Source organism: Diorhabda carinulata, chromosome 11 (genome assembly GCF_026250575.1).
Source record: "Diorhabda carinulata isolate Delta chromosome 11, icDioCari1.1, whole genome shotgun sequence".
In the NCBI taxonomy this organism is placed as follows: Eukaryota; Metazoa; Arthropoda; class Insecta; order Coleoptera; family Chrysomelidae; genus Diorhabda; species Diorhabda carinulata.
This window is the reverse complement of record NC_079470.1, coordinates 6,508,267-6,525,118: the sequence shown is the minus strand read 5'-3', so window position 1 is coordinate 6,525,118 and position 16,852 is coordinate 6,508,267. Positions and strand designations below refer to the sequence as shown.

General features: G+C 31.0%; 1 protein-coding gene and 1 long non-coding RNA gene across 2 annotated transcripts in view; one reads left to right on the top strand and one right to left on the bottom strand.

The window, feature by feature from the left end:
* LOC130899362 (uncharacterized) overlaps positions 1 to 16,852 on the top strand; it is a 45,976-nt gene that overhangs the window by 11,981 nt on the left and 17,143 nt on the right. The window lies entirely within an intron of this gene.
* Positions 14,198 to 15,984, bottom strand: LOC130899360 (potassium/sodium hyperpolarization-activated cyclic nucleotide-gated channel 3-like). The gene has a single exon (XM_057809267.1). The coding sequence runs from the start codon at positions 15,944 to 15,946 to the stop codon at positions 14,255 to 14,257; it is 1,692 nt and encodes a 563-aa protein (XP_057665250.1). The 5' UTR covers positions 15,947 to 15,984; the 3' UTR covers positions 14,198 to 14,254.

The window sequence follows — 16,852 nt, the reverse complement described above, 5'->3', positions numbered from 1 at the left end:
AGAGTCATAAATATAAGCTAGTATATGGGTGATTCCATTATAACTGTGATATTCAATGCCCTGTATTGTTTTTTTGTACTAGTCATTAATTAATAATCAATTAATAAAAATTTTGTGTTAATTGAATAATTCTTAAGATATTTAAACATTATTTTTATACAATATAACTTGCCACTTAAAGAAAACTTATACTACATCACTTGAATGTCAGTACCGTGTCATGTCCATTCCTAGAATTTACCGATAAATTATTAATTTTTTTTGTCGTAACAAATGATTTAAACTAATTACCTTATAAATTCTAATGTTTATGATCAAACTGAGGAAAATTGATGCACTTGTTGTTTAATATCTTAAGTTACCATGTCAGTACCGTGGATAAATGAGTCAGTACCGTGGAACTCAAAATCCGACATTTGTGTCTTGCTCGTGATACTTTGAAGTAAATTAGTAAATTCCTCTTAGAGTTTTATTTTTACAGTAAAATAGATGAATAATATGCATAAAAAAGTTAGAAAAGTTAAATTTTAAAATCTTGAAATTTTGAATACAAAAAATCACAGTTAGAACGGAATCACCCATATAAGAAAATCATAGATTTAAATTTTTTTTTAATTTCTATTTAAAGTATGAATTCAATAATAACAAATACTTACGATTACCTATAAACATTAAATATCATTAGATAACAACTATAAATTTACGATAAAATTCACAACCAGGTGTATACTAAAGTCTAAAAAATTGTGTCTAAAACTGGACACTAGGTTTCCATTTGTATTTGGTGAATGCACATTGTTGTTAACCATAATGTCGAAAAACGATTGTTTTATTTTGGAACTGACAGCTCTAGTGCTAGTTGTGTGTCAACGTGTTGAATGTTGAACATAACATTTATTTTGTAAAAATGCCTTGAGCTGTTCTGTGTATAGTGAATTTTCTTTCTACTACAATAATCCTTCCAGTAAAATTTTATTTGAAGTCAATACAGTTTTTTTAGATAATGACGTTGAGTATATGTTTACATTGGAATCTATTCCGAGTCAAATATTGATGATAATGAAAAACATCTTATACCCACATTTTACTACCTACAGTTATTGCTGGACAAATCATTAATAATTACATGGCCAATAATGATGACACTGCAAATATTGTTTCATTTATAATTTATAACTGCTGAATATTTATCTAATCATCACCATCACTTCAATTATGATGTTTATATTCACTAATTGTCTTTGCTCAAAAACTTGAATCACGGTGATTCAATTCCATCGAATATCGCCTATAATGTGAATAATTTTAAACGATTAATATATGATTGCTAGGTGAAAGCTATCAAAGTTCACCGACCTGAAATGCATTCAATTAATTTTGTTGTTCAAAAAGTATTTGCCACCCATTTGCATGATAAACAAGCTCCGAGTCTAGGCCACTAGATTGTTAACTCAACAAATATTCATTATCTCAAACTCAGTTTTTCTAGTCCTATTTATAATGAGTATAATATTTTTTGTGGTTTAACTGTACCATGTAATTTGCATTATGTAGAAGTTATTATTATTTCTATTAAATTTTCGAAAGCTATTTCCACTTCTAATGGACGAAAATATTTTATACAAGAAATTAATGAAGTGTTATTGATTATATTTGAATGACGAATAAAAGATTATTTTGAAATTGCTAATTAAAAAAAAGCATTTCTTCTAATGGGAATTTTTTCTAGTTTATCTGATCTATTTTCTGATTTTGCAGATTATAGATTTTGTAGGTTTTAATTAAGAAAGAAATTATAGTACAGGCTCGGTCAAAAATTATATTTAGAACGAAACAAGATTCTAACGAAGTCAACTAACATAAATAACAGTAAAATTTGTTACAAAGTTCAAACCAAACTAGCAATCAATGCTAAAATACAACAGGAAAATTTTAATCAGCTTCAGATAAGAAGCCAGCAGGCTCAATAACTATTGTTGGTACGTGGGCAAAGAGCCTGGCATCAAATGTATGTGTCCCTGATTTACCATTTCTAGTCTCAAGTCTAGAGTATGCTCAATTATTTTTTAGGTTCAAAAGTATGAAGCTGGACAATGAAGGCTAAGATTTACGCAGTTTACCGTTTTAATCCAGTAGAATGATTGTGTTATTTAGGCTTGGTATTTATGTTTCCAACAATTTTCTCAATCCTAGAACATTTATTTAATTTTTGAAAGCCAATTTTTAACCCTCGAAGTTTTAAATACCCTGACAAAAAATTAGTTTAATGAGTTTTTATGGAATAAAATAATCATTTCTTTTACATTATCGATATTAGAAATAATCAATCGCTATATATATATATATATATATATATATATATATATATATATATATATGTGGCATCATTTCAAAATAAATGATATTTAAAAGATCCTGTCCTCCCCTAAGCTGAGCTGCACAGAGTAGAGCATTACGAGACATTGTTTCGTGGTATTCTTGCTTTGAAGCACGCGCTTTAGCACGTTTGAAATTTAAATCATCAATTGCTGTATAAAACTAATAATTTGAAGACATTGGCAAGTTGAAATTCGAATAACTAACCATTATAGTAGAATTGCTTTATAGTAACAAAGCAACAAACTTTTCTGATAATGGGAATGTAAATTGATCTTCGATTATAATTCAATCTTAAACTAAGATGAAATTTTCAGTAATCTATTTGAAGCAGCTGCTATACGCCTTTATTGTATACTAAATTTTCAAATTATCCGTTTCTCTCCAAATGCACTGTTGACTTCAATCACGTTTAGTGGAGTAATATGTTATTATAGTAGTTATCATGTTTTTTATGCCTCGTTAGCAGAATAATGCAAGAATTTTGTAAAGGTTTTTCCCAACATTATCAATTGAACTCAAAAGTAGACTTAAGTGACAATGTTCTGTTATTCTTAAATCTACTAATGAGTATCGGCATTAATGGGAGGTTAAAATGTTCGCATTTCGTTAACAGAAGTTAGAACTGACCTTATATCAATCACATTTCAATTTAACCTTTAATTACACGCGCACAAGTAGACGCGTGGTGTATTTTGCACACCACCACCAAAATTAATGAAAAATCTTTGAACAAATAAAAAAAAAAACTACAAAATATGCTTTTTTACACAAATTATACCTTACGAAGTATACCTAATTATTATCTACACACATTCTGGACAAGTAATTACTGTATTTGCATGTGGTATCTACCGATCTATACATGATACTTCATCTTTGTCCATATTTTGATGCCTTCCGCAGGAAAAATAACTTATCCGTATTTTTGCTGGTGGCTCATCTTCAAGCCGCTCTTCTTGAGGTCTTTTATATCTGCTTAGAAAAAGACGAATATCGAATATATCTTTATCTCTGCTCTTTCTTCAAGATGTGGCTTCATGAGTGATATAGTGCCACCATCTTGTTCTCCTGGACACAGAATAATTACTACACATTTTATCCTATGCTCTATTTTTTTTAGCAAGTATGACACAATAGTGACGTCTTTTTGGAACTCAAAGATAGATGAGCCGACTTCTTCTGGTGGAAATTCCCTTTTATTTTTTCTCCTTGTTCCATCAATTGCTTTTTTATCTTTTAAAATATTCACAGCTAAAGCTTGTATACCAACTTTCGCATTTCAAATTTCGATTCTTTCCCAAACGATGCGTTATATTATCTGGTGTGTTTGATTTCCTATATGAACCTTCTGGTTTTAACCACAATAAACCTCCAAATTACTTACATAACAGTTTCATAATACAAACACTTTTATGCCATACTTCGGCTGGTTTATATACGGTATATACTAAATAAAACCGCATCTTCTAAAGGGAATCAGCATTTTATCTATTGTAGCATATGCGCCTAAACTATAATTATTTTTTCAGTTTTCTACGAAACGATCAAGAGCAAGTAAACATGCAAGCTTGTCGGTTAATTTTCTTTCTTTTCTGGTTTCTTATCGTCGAATGACAGACAATAAAAATAGAAATCGATTGCAGTTCATGCAACCTATAAAGATTTCTGATCCTGTACCATCTGTTGTATGGTTTTGCTTTTTAGTTCCAGCTACTCGTAGAATTAGTATTTCTAAAAAAGCCAACACTTTATTTGTCGTTGTATTTTTTGCATCTCGCGGTCGATCGTAATTTAATCTCAACTTTTCGATTTACATATTTGTGATTTTATTATATTTTGAATATCATTCATAAAAAAATATTTCATAAGCATTTTTTTCAACTGTACTCTATTTTGCACAACTTTTAAAGCCAAGATTTTTTCAATATTTTTTACTGATTTTCCTGTATTTACTAGTAAGTGGATTTTTATTCCAGGTTGTTATTTTATCTTTACCCAAAAAATATTCTTCCATGATTTCAGTTTCTTCCTCTATTTCTTCGCCTATACTTAGTTCTTGTGTCTATGTCGTCATAGGTATCTGATCTAACATCATCTTCATCGTCAGGTTCGTCAATAGGTCTGGGCAATTATCAAAAAATATAATCGATTATATAAAATGATTGATTTATCGAAAATAATCGATCAATCGAAAATAATCGATAAATCGAAAATAATCAATTTTCGATTTATTCGAATATCGGAAATAAAGCTTCAAAAGAACGATTGTGGTTTGATTCCTACAAAAAACAAGCCAAATAATGAACCTACAGAAGATATCTGGAAGTAAGATTCTGATATTGAATTATGTTGAAATAATTATTCAGAAAATAAATTTTTTAATCGTCAAATTGATTATTATATTATTTGATTGTTTTAACGATTGTAACAAAAATAGTGTGTATGCCATAGCCGCGAAACTTTTTAACCACCTCAAGATTATCTTATCGATATTTTTATATTTTCCGATTAATCGATATTTTTCGATTATTTGATTATTTTCGATTAATCGATTACCAATTATTTTTAAAAAGATTTATAGATTAATCGATCACCCGATTAATCGATTATTTTTCGATTAATCGTTTATTCGGCCCACCCCTATTCGTCACATATAGCCTGAACCATAGCTTGAATCTCATCTTCGGTAAGACGATTTGGGTTTTTCATGGGTATATCTAAAAATACTATTATAAACCCAAAATGCCATTAAAACTCATTATCTTCAAGCAAAATAATGAATTAGGTTATCAAAATATACAAGACTGACGTAACGTGTTAAGGACACAGTTCAAAGATAGGTTAGATCCGCACGTAGCGTGAGGGAAAAGATCCCAAGGTCATTTACATTCTGTTTACTATAAATGTTGTATTTTTTTACGCCCGAGCGTGTAGTTAAAGGTTAATAAAATTATGGCTAGTTTTAGTAATTTAACCTCACTAATAATAAGCTCATGACTCCCATAAATTTCTTATAATTATTAAGTCACTCTGTAAATTTAACAATGCCACGAAACTAGAGAATTTCGAAACTGACAACACTGCAATTTTAAATATCAAATTCTCAAGAGAACATATGATTTACTACAAATTTAAGATTAGTTTACGTGAATAGTTGCAACACGTAGTTGATGATAAAAGTCCTTCATCAGCAACTGTGGTTTGCTGGTATATCCAAAATCTACTGAGGTGTTGGATCCGCAATTAATTCAATTTAAACATCATACCATCTCAATCTATTTTAATCCATTAGGAGAGTTATATGTGGATTTATGGAGATTTTTCAACATCATGGTCTAAGAGCGAAGGTCTGCCAAGAAAGCTCAAAGATAGTTACAGCTTACAACAAACTACAGTGGTTAACTAATCAGCAGGCTGAGTAGAATTTTTTATTTCGACTTATAAAATTAAAAGTATTGTTCACCGGGAGATGAGTTTTGAAAATTTTACAGAAAAAGTAATTTAATAAAAATTGAAATATGCTATTATATGCGGTATACGACGTCTCTATATTGTCTCTAATTATGAAATATGGTATCAAATTTTAGAGACAAAAAATGAATAGCCTACAGGAGCGGGTTAATGTGGCATCACTATGTATCGTCATACAATGGACGATAGTTGAGTTTCTACGTAAAAATAATATAACAGTCATTGAACATCCACCCCATTCAATGATTTAGCCATAGGTATCTAAATAAACAATTACTTGCTCTACACGTTTCACAAAATATGAATTGCTTAAGTTTTCATGTTTTAGAAGCTTTGGTTACAAAAGTGCATATATATATGTGATTATTATTTTCAAAATAAATAGAATTATTTTCCAGCAAATACTTTTAGTTTTCTGGTATTTGAACATATACAGCGTTCCTATTTATCAATTTTCACACACAAACTTAGGCTACTAAATAAGTAAACAAAACTGATCGTTAATAATCCATAAAATTTAATAACAATAATTTAAATAATGAACAGTGGATAACTATACCTCTACATTAAATCAAATACTGGCTAACTGCCAGTGAGGCCTAAAACTAGATGTAGTAGGATTGTTGCATTGCAATTTACCGATTAAGAATAACGTAAGTTGCGAGTCCGTTGACCCCTACATCACCGAGAGATTATGTAGATTAAAGAACGTCATAAAATATATAGGACATCATTTCCAATTGTGTGTTAAAGTATGAGTGTTCAAGGAATATATGTTTATTGGTTAATAAATTTCATTAAATTGACTATTTCACATTAAAGAGAAATATCGAATTGCTGTTTTTACTTTTTCATTTCATAATATTTGTACAAATGACAGTTTTAAATAATTAGATATAATTATGGATGAAGAAGTACAACTACAAATCTTAAAAGCGATTACCAGAAAATCAAAAGTGAAAACTTGGTGAATCGATTTTTGCAAGTTGAAATCCATGTTGATTCGAAATTAAAGAAATAAAACAGGAAGAAAATAAAAATACCAGGTGTGATTAGGAAATACTGTGAATTGATTAATATTGAAGTAAAAATTAAGTTTTTTTAACGATCTCTCCTGGAATCTGCTTTGCCGTAGGCTTTTCGTTATCATACCTTACCAACAGCTTGTAAGGGTTGATACAACGATGTCATCTTGCAAGCCAATGGAGTGCCCCAAGGCTCAGTATTAGGTCCTAATTTGTTTCTTATGTTTATTAACGACATCGCCTATCTAGGGTAGGGATAAAATATGTCTATTTGCAGACGACACTAGTTGCTCTTGGAGCAGCCCTGATCTCACGGCACTTCATAGGACTATATCTAGTGTAGTAATCACCCTTAAATCTTGGTGCGATTCTAATCCTCTCTGTTTCTAAAACCAAAGTTTTATCCTATAAAAATACATTTTTTATTAAATAACACCACCATTGACGTCGTTGTGGACGATTCCTTGTTAGTTATTTATTGCCGCCTTATCTAAAAAATTAAGTTCGTTCTGTTTTGAGCTGAGATCAGTTTCCAAAGAACTGGACTTATCCACCCCCTTCACAGTTCATTATGCCCCTATTGAGTCGCATCTCCGATATGCCCTTCCCTTCTGGGGTACTAGTGGTGCGTCTTAACTTGAATGAATCTTCAAACTACAAAAGAGAGCTGATAAATATTTACTTGGTCTAAACAAAAAGGTTTACTTCCTTAAAAGATTGAAAATTTTTACTCTTCCTTTTTACTAATTTTTCCCTTATTCCTGGGCTTGTCGTTTATTACAGTGAAATTTGTTTGTGTTAGTAGCGTAGCACTTAGAAAGCAATGTCCGAAAAATCGGTATTTCGTTCCAGTGTGAAACGTGGCGAGGTCCACGCTAGGATCCACGCTTCTCGATCATTTCAATATAAGGAATCTCTCAGAATCCCCTTATTAAAAAGAAAAATATTTCTTATCAGGTTATCCTGACGAGGTGCACACTAGGATCACATTAGGGTGACCCTATTGAAAATAAATTATTTTTCACCGGGGCTTCCCGATCATGTCCATATAAGGAATTTAATAAGGTTTACCTTACTGGGAAAATGATATTTTTTCAAGAAATTTGGTCAATTCTTCCCGAATATTTTTATTATCAAATTGGAATCTCCTATGAATATCAATACAACAGTAATCTCAGTACACTTTTAGAATTTGTTTATTCATTTGGCCGTTGAATCGGATATCAAACTAAAGTTTAGACTACTGAAAAAAAGGCAGTTCTTCAATAGAGTGAGAGAGATATTTTCAATATACAGAAGAAAACCACAATGAGGAACGAAATTATAGGTAATAGTAATAGGTGATAATTAGGTAATTATAACAAGATGATATCAATTTGATTTCAATTGGCAACTGATTGTGCATTTTTTTGTATTGTGAAATATTGAGCCTTTTACTAATTCTGACCGTGAAGTAGGTAGGTAAAGGTCGTGCACCGCGTTCCTTAGTAGATAGCCGTGCAACGTCTTTTCTGAAATTGGAGTAGCGTGCTTACGAATTAGGCAAAAGGATTAAAAGATGAATGAGGAAGGAATAGTCAGAATATTTAATATTTTAAAAAGTCCCGCAGTGAGCCATTCTGTTAAGTCTGAGTAAATATCTAATAGTTTTAAGATTCGCTCAAATTGAATCGCACTTCACGTACCCCAGAAGGGAAACGCCTATCGAAGATGCAACTCAATAATGGCATAATAGACTGTTAAGGAGGTGGATAAGTTCAGTTCTTTGGAAACTGATCTCAGCGCAAAACAGTACGAACTTAATCTTTTTGATGAGACGATTTATTTTTTGTGATACAATATATGATACTGTATAAAAATATGAAGATAAGTTGATATCATTCAAAATCTGACTAAATCTTTGCATGAAAAGAAATTTCTGAAAATAGAACAAATATAAATATATCGCTTCTATTATTTCCTCCATGTTTATTTTGAATGCGTTCAGTTTTATGACATTACTACTGTCAAATGTTGGCGCTGCTAATAATTTTCCTATTTATTTGATAGTGAAAGTGTTTTATTAGAAATGTATCGTTTTCGCAAGTACTTTTTATGAAACAATAAAAAACAAGTTCATTTTGTACAAAAAATGTTATAATCTTTATAGCGATGAGTGGGTTTTTGATCCATTATATACTTATTAATGTGATGAAAATGTAACATAGATGTTTGTTGGTGACCGAGCTTTGGAAATATAAAATGAGCATAGCCTGACTTGCTTAGACTTTGAAAGAAAATGCAGTGTTTATGATTTTTTTTGATTTATCTAAAAATGTTCTATAAAAACCAGGAGGAAAATCTAATAAGGAATATGTTAGATAATCGGGATTAGACAGTCCAAGGCAATCTTAATGAGGGCCATGTAAAGTAATCCTGACCAAAACCATCAACTAATCCTGATAAGGATCATATAAGGTGAACCTGATTACATTACAGATCCTTGTCAGATTATCCTCACCTATAACTTACCAGGCTGCGGGATAAGGTCCTTATCGGGTTTTGACAAAAAACTGATCTGATTCGTTTTAAACGAAAACAACACATAGAAAGACTAAATGCGAAAATAGTGCAAAATCAGGTTGTAGAGAACGATGATGAAGAAATAATTGAAAATCAAAGAAAATATAACAGAAATTGCAACAGAAGCCATATGAATATAAACAGTAAATCCCAACGGAAAGAGAAGCACAAAACCGTGTTTTATCAACGAAGTAAAGGAATTGGTAGAAGAGAACAATGAATTATTATATGTTAAATTAAAGATATATAACTGTTAGAAATCGACCAACAACTACATAAGACAAATAAATAAGGTATATATGGAAACATTCACGGTAGAAATGGAGACAGACAGATGTGTGAAGACGTGAAATATGCTACGTATCAGAACGCAATATTCACAATAGGTATATAAATTAATAGAAAAATAGAATTCAACAAGCCCACGAGTGACGTCTTGAAAAATATACATTAAACATTAAAGATTATAACTATCAAAATATTATAAAATTGGTAATATAACAAGGATTACAACCAGAACAAAACTATCAGTCTTAGCCCTACACTATTGAATATTATCATGAGCAGAATCATAGAAAGCGTTAACAAAGTTAATGCAAGCTACAAATTGGGAGACAGGTCATTCAAAATGTTGTATAATTCTGCTAATGGAGTAGTAATGGCAAAGAATAAAGTTGATCTACACCGCCCATAGATCTGGTTAGATGTGAACTAACTGTAACAACAAACTAGGAAATTCAATTGCTTTGAAGAGGCAATATCAAATTGAGAAAATACGATGAGGATGACTGGAATGGGAAAGTGAGCCTCAAAGATAGAATCATAAATCAGGATATGATGAGATGGGTTAGAGAACGTACACAAGGTTGGAGAGATCAGAAAACAAATGGGAAAATGTGTAACAATACGGAAACTACTAGGCAGACCACCAAATACCAAAGATGATACGAAAGCTCTAGATCGAAATTGAATATGACAGGGTCTTATTAAAAGAAAAAGAAGAAGACTCTGTTTTTACCCTTGAACTGTGTGTTCCGCCAGGTCAAACCGAGGCTGACAATAGTATTACTGTATTTCGGAAAGTTAAAGAGCATTTTAGACCGATTTCCTAAAAAACTGTTCAAAACTCTCACTTTATTGAGCTAATCCACACCCTTATTATAAATTTTGCCTGTAGAATCGTTTTACCATCAAATTTTTACAATTCACCATTGAATCGTCATAGCAATAATCGTTATAGTTAACAAAACCTAATATTAGTTAATCGAATATGTTCTTTGAAATTGTCCAATATGAAATTTTGAAAATTTTGTGAGTTTGACCGTTATATAAATTAGTAGCTTCTTTCGAGATATTTTCAAAGTAAGCTGCTTGGTGAACATAGTCAAACATACTTGCATAATTTCATCTGAAACGGTATGTAGTATCATCATTTTCAACAAAGCATGACCTATTTTTCAAAAACATAAGAAATGTATTTTTTTGGTAACAGGAAAAGGTTCACATGTAAACAGAAATCTACTGTTGATATATATTTCTAAAATAGAAATTTTTTAGTATGTATAAATTTTTGTGCATTCACACAGAAATTAGAAATTTCTTTTGTTGAAAAAACACTCTCTTGTCGATATCGCCCTTGAATAACGCCCACTAATACCCGACGGCCCTTCTTTCAACAATAGCTGTTAGTATTTTTCATTTTCTTTGCATTGCTTTTCACATTACGGAATAAGCAGCTGGTAAAATGATTAATTAAAAATCTGAAATTAATACATCAAAACCTTTTGTATAATTTTTGCTTATTGTAGAATATATTTCAATTGCAAAGTTTGTTATTTAACATTAAAATAATTATTTCAACGATAACTCAAGGACAACTTTCATTATATAGCCGTCTCTTATTCATTTACACAGTAAGTACAATTCTATGCAAATTCTATTCAGCTTGTTAAAATGAGTGATATTCACTGTCGCCTTAATGTAAAATTAAGTAAAAGTACTCTTCAACATTGATAATTTCATTTAATGAGCATTCTGACTTGCATTGTCTGTAACAAAACAATTTATTGATTAACAAAATTTCAATATAACCTGAATTTTAGCTATTTCCGAGTCATTTTATAGGAGGAAAAGTAAATTATGTTCTGTGGACCCATATACTTTTTCTTCATAATTTATTACTGCTAAGCTTTCTACCGGAAGCTCTTCAATAATTAATAATCGCCAAAGAAAAAGTATATATTCGAATTCAATGTACAAATTATTATTTGGAGATATTATCGAAGAACTAGAGGGGTAAGCTTCGAAATCATTTAATCGTGTGGTTACTTTAATTAATTATTCCACTCACACTTTTTTGGGAAACTATCTAAAAAATTCTAAAAACAGTACCGATATTTAAGCTATATGTTTCCAGGTGTTAATTGAGAGTAACTACCTTTTCGTACCATACAATCGTAGTCTACCAGAAGGTCTTGAATCAAATTGAAACGCGAGTAATTAGGAATGCAGAGGCGTGTACAGCAGTTCTCAGCACGCAACGGTGTAAGCAAGAATTATTCTTGACTAAGTTACCTGCGATTCGTGGATAAATAAGCTGAAGCTCCAACGAACTTGGCTACTAACCTAACTCAGTTGATGGTTCGTATTAATCACACCTTTCACTAAAAGCATTTTTGGTAGACTACAGACAAGAAAAATGTGTAGGTCAAAGAGCTGGAATACACACTGTTGGCGAGGCACCTAAAAAAATTGCTGAATTCCTCCATCCAGAAGAGTACACCGGACATTGCTTCAGAAGGATTTCGTAAACGCTGTTGGCCAATGCTGGAGCTGATACCAATGTTTTAAAACAGCGTGGTGGGTGGAATAGTTTATCAGTGGTTGAAAAATATGTGGAAAAATTCGTCGAGAGCAAAAAGAAAATAGCAAGAATGATACAAGCGGGTGAAACTTCTGGACAAGTGTTAAACCAAAACCACACATCTTTCAGTATTATTGAAAATAAAGAAGTTCTTGCAGTATTTTTTTCCAATAAATGTTTTTAGTAACAGTAGTTGCACCACACTACTACTGTTAACATTAGAAAATTAGAATAAAAGTTTATTTATTGATGTTAATTGATTTATACTATAAATTATAAAGTTCAAGAATACCGTAAAGTGCCATTTTCCGGACTCAAATTAGAACTGTAAAGTCGATTTTATTGTACAGTATGAAAAAACAAAGAATTTGTATAAAGTTTGTGGCTTTCAGTGGTGATATAGATGATAGAATAGATACAATGAAGCATAGAGAAGTTGGAAGTTTAATTTCTAATGACAATGAGACGATTTACTTTTATATGTTGGCAGACGTGAAATTTTTTCGAGATAGTAATAAAACTTACTTGCTAATCTAAAACTAAAATAAATGTACCTTAGCTAATGGTCACTTATAACCATAAGTTGTACAGAAAAATAGAAAGAGGTTTTGATCTGTCAAAATTACGAATATTTCATCATTTTGCTACTTTGTTATTCATAAAAATAGACTAAAACAGTTTACATGTTAATGTTAATATAATTTCCATGGTCTTAGGGAGTATTATATAATGTACCTATTAATGTTTTTGCAAGATATTCTGAAAATTCGATGTTGTATCAGACGCTTTAACAGGTTAGTTTCAAAAATCAACCTCCATATCACCATTAAAAATTCGCAGTAACTGTCAGTCGGAAACAGCGTGCGTTTATTCAAAGCGTCTTGTTTGGTTATTGTAAAAAATGACGAAAAAATCAACGAAGTTACACATATAACAATCATTATGAAAGCTGTAATGAATTATAAACTAATAATTGCAAAACGGATATAAGACTGTATATTCTATTTTATTACTTAAAGGATGCATATTATGTTATATTATCAACATATCAATTTTCATTAATCTTTCAATTCTTCACTTTATTATCTTAGAACTCAATGTGTATTGATATAGTTTCATCTATATGTATTTAGAAGCTTTAAGAGTAGTTACACATCTACAGGAAAACCTTGAATACATTCTTCGTACATGATCTATTTTTGTAATTACTATATTTCGTTATGTTTGGTCCACTGCTAGAGCTTATAATAACCATAGGAGCACCTTACCACATGTAGGGCTGCCAGACTTTAATCCGTACCTCATCCCTGATAGACTCGAATAGGACGAACATGTCCAAAATAATAGGTAAACTTACGAGGCTTTATATTGGAGACTCACGCCACCTATTGACATTTATTTTTGAAATTAATGTTGAGTAATTTATAACGAACTGTTACTCGCGAATTTACTCGTGCATTTTTGTGTAATCTTTAAAAGAAAATAACAAAATTTACTCTATACGTATTCGTTACTGCGAACTTTTTATTTTATTTCGGTATTAGTAGTTTTGACTGTGCGATGATAAATCAGGTGGTGTGTCAGGACATGATTTGATATTTTTCTTTGAAACCAATGTCCATCATCTATCTAATAGACAAACGGAATATTATTAGTTTTCTAGAATATATACAACAAACACTACCAATTCTGAAATTGTATAAAGCAATAGAGTCTATGGAGTAAATTGATTAATTTGTTTGGAACGTCACATTTACTGCGGATATTTTCCTTTCATTAATCCGGTTCGCACACATCTGATTCTGTAGCTGTTCTGGTTGACTTATAAGTATTAAAATCCTTTGAACTAAAAACTATTCTATGAGTTACATTTATATTTAATCTCACAATAAAATCCTTCTATTATTAATAATATAATGTAAAATAAAAAAGAAATACAACAAACAATTGAAAATCACGGTTCAGTTAAATTAGAAGTTGATGATGGATATCTTTTGCGTTTTGATGTTTTGTACTGTTTTTCCAATATTCTAGCCGCTCTTACGGTTAACTTGGCTTGTTTTATCATGGTTTCATGAATGTTTTTGTGTCTTGAAAATATTTTCTCCACATCTTTTTTGTGAATTTTATATAGTTGACAAGTTTCTACAGCAATTACCGAGAATGGTCTAGTATCTTTTTTCAAAACAAAAGAAATCTCTCCAAAATAAGCACCATCTTCCAAGTGACACAATTCTATACCAGAAAAAGTGTATATCGCAACTGTTCCACTATATATGAAGTATAAATATTCTGCAATATTTCCGGAATTAAAAACTAAATCTGCCGCAAGAATAATTTCTGGTATAAGAACACGTGCTATTTCATTCATTTCATCCGAAGAAAGCTCTTGGAATACTGGTATAGCTAAAATTAATGATCTACAAGTCCACATTTTAACCTCTTGTCTAAGACGGCTTGACATTAAAAAAGTCAAAAATTCATCCTGAAAGTATTTTCCTTGGTATTTGTAATGGTAATAGTTGATAATTTTACTTTTTATCTGATACGGAATTTTCTTTTGCTGCAAAAAGTCTTCAACTTGAGTCATAAACCTATGGTAACGTATTGTGACCATTCTAGTTGCCAGTATATTTACTGCTAGATTGGTCCACATTACAATTAAGAATATTTTACCAATTCCATAAGATAGTAATATCAGTACCTGTTCATCGACACTTAGTTTTTGATAATATTCTTGCGGAAGGGAAACTTGTAAGAAGTAAGCTGAGGCTCTGAATATGTATTCTGAATATACGGAAGCTATAGATCGTTGTTGCCATCTAAGAACCATATCGCAATCACCCATTTGAAAATATATTCCAGTGATACGTCCGATCGATATATGTAATACTGTTACATAATGCATAGTATATCCAAATATTGCGAAATAATAAATTGCTATTGCTGTGGTATTGGATTTTATACCAGTATAGGTGTACACACGCCATAATGTATCAAGAAATGAAAAAAATTTTATTCCCTTAGCTAAACAAAAAATATTTTGTATGCCCAAAATATACAACGATGGGTTATCCATGAATAATCTTAGCGAGAACCTTGGAATAGATCCAATAAAGTCGATAACAAAGAATGGTCCGAATAGGTATCTCATTGCAATCTTTCTTGGATTAAGAACGATTTTATTGGATTTTATACTGTGAAAACCTATAAAAAATTGTGCCACGATATCGCTCCAACTCAATAAATCAACAGTTGTTGAAGTTATTGCATGAATTGTGAACATTTCGGTTCTATCTAAATATTTGAAATCTTTAGGCGTCGGACAATGCGCACTACCTCCATCTCGAATACATGCATCCAAAGGTTTCACAATTACTATTAGTCCATACAGCAACAGAAGCCAAAAATCGTAAATCTGTATAAATTTACTGAAAGGATGAATTACATACCAATATCCTTTTTCTAGCTGTCGCATCTTTTCAGCTTTTATTTCTTTTCGACTTCTGAAATATTGCACCGAAAATGGATTTGTTTCAGATACCAAAGTCGTATTAAGATATCTTCTTGGTTTGTTCGGTGTTTTTTCCAACAAACTGATCATGCTATCACTTATAACATTATTTAACTTACAAATGTGGGGCATATTTGGATGAAATGACGTTATCACCTGAATCGTATTGTCTTTTTGACATTTTTCATCTATAACATTTTATATATATATACCACCTAATCTATAGACGGTAAACGCATCACTCTAGGTCAAGTTTATTTTGTATTTACAGGGTTTACAGCCCTGGATGGATCTGCCGACGTTCATAACATTATATAAACATTTTTCTCATACTATATGTAAGTGGAATATATTGAAGCTTATTAATTATATATTATCTATTGTGTATCTAAGTAAGTGTTTTTAGTTTGGAAATCAAAATCCACATTTTTCCACGACATTGCGGATTCATTCTTAAACAAACAATTGAGCAAACTGAAAACGAGTAAAAAAGTCGTCGTACTCTCGATGTGAGAGACTAAAGCGCAGTTTGTAACCTTAGAAAATATTGATAAAAATCCTAATTTATAAAACGAAGTTTCCATGAGAAATAAAACAAGTAAAATATAAATAAATTCAATCATTTAATAATTTTGTCCTGATTATTTCTTGACTATTCTCATAATAATTGGTTTATGAAAGGTAAAATAACCTCAAATGACACGAAGCCAATTGACACCTTTATCTTTTTATGTTGATCGATGTCTTATGATGTCTATTGACGTGGATTCATGTCATTTTAGTCATTTGCCCAAAGGGATCATATTTTGATAAATTTAATCAGTTTTTTCCTAACAATGGCCAGAATTTCTCTCGTTTTGGCTTATCTATAGAATTAAATGCAAAAAAATCAAGCTTGCTACATGCTTTCTCTGAGGAGATATGGCTGCTACAGACAGATGGATGAACGGACAAACAAAACGCTAGTATTAGCGCATATTTTAAGAAAAAATATGCTAAAAAGATTGTAATACAGATTGAGTTTTATATAGGGAACGT

Bases quoted from the DNA above. Each gene is read 5' to 3' on its own strand.
- LOC130899360 (XM_057809267.1), bottom strand. From the start codon at position 15,946: ATGCCCCACATTTGTAAGTTAAATAATGTTATAAGTGATAGCATGATC.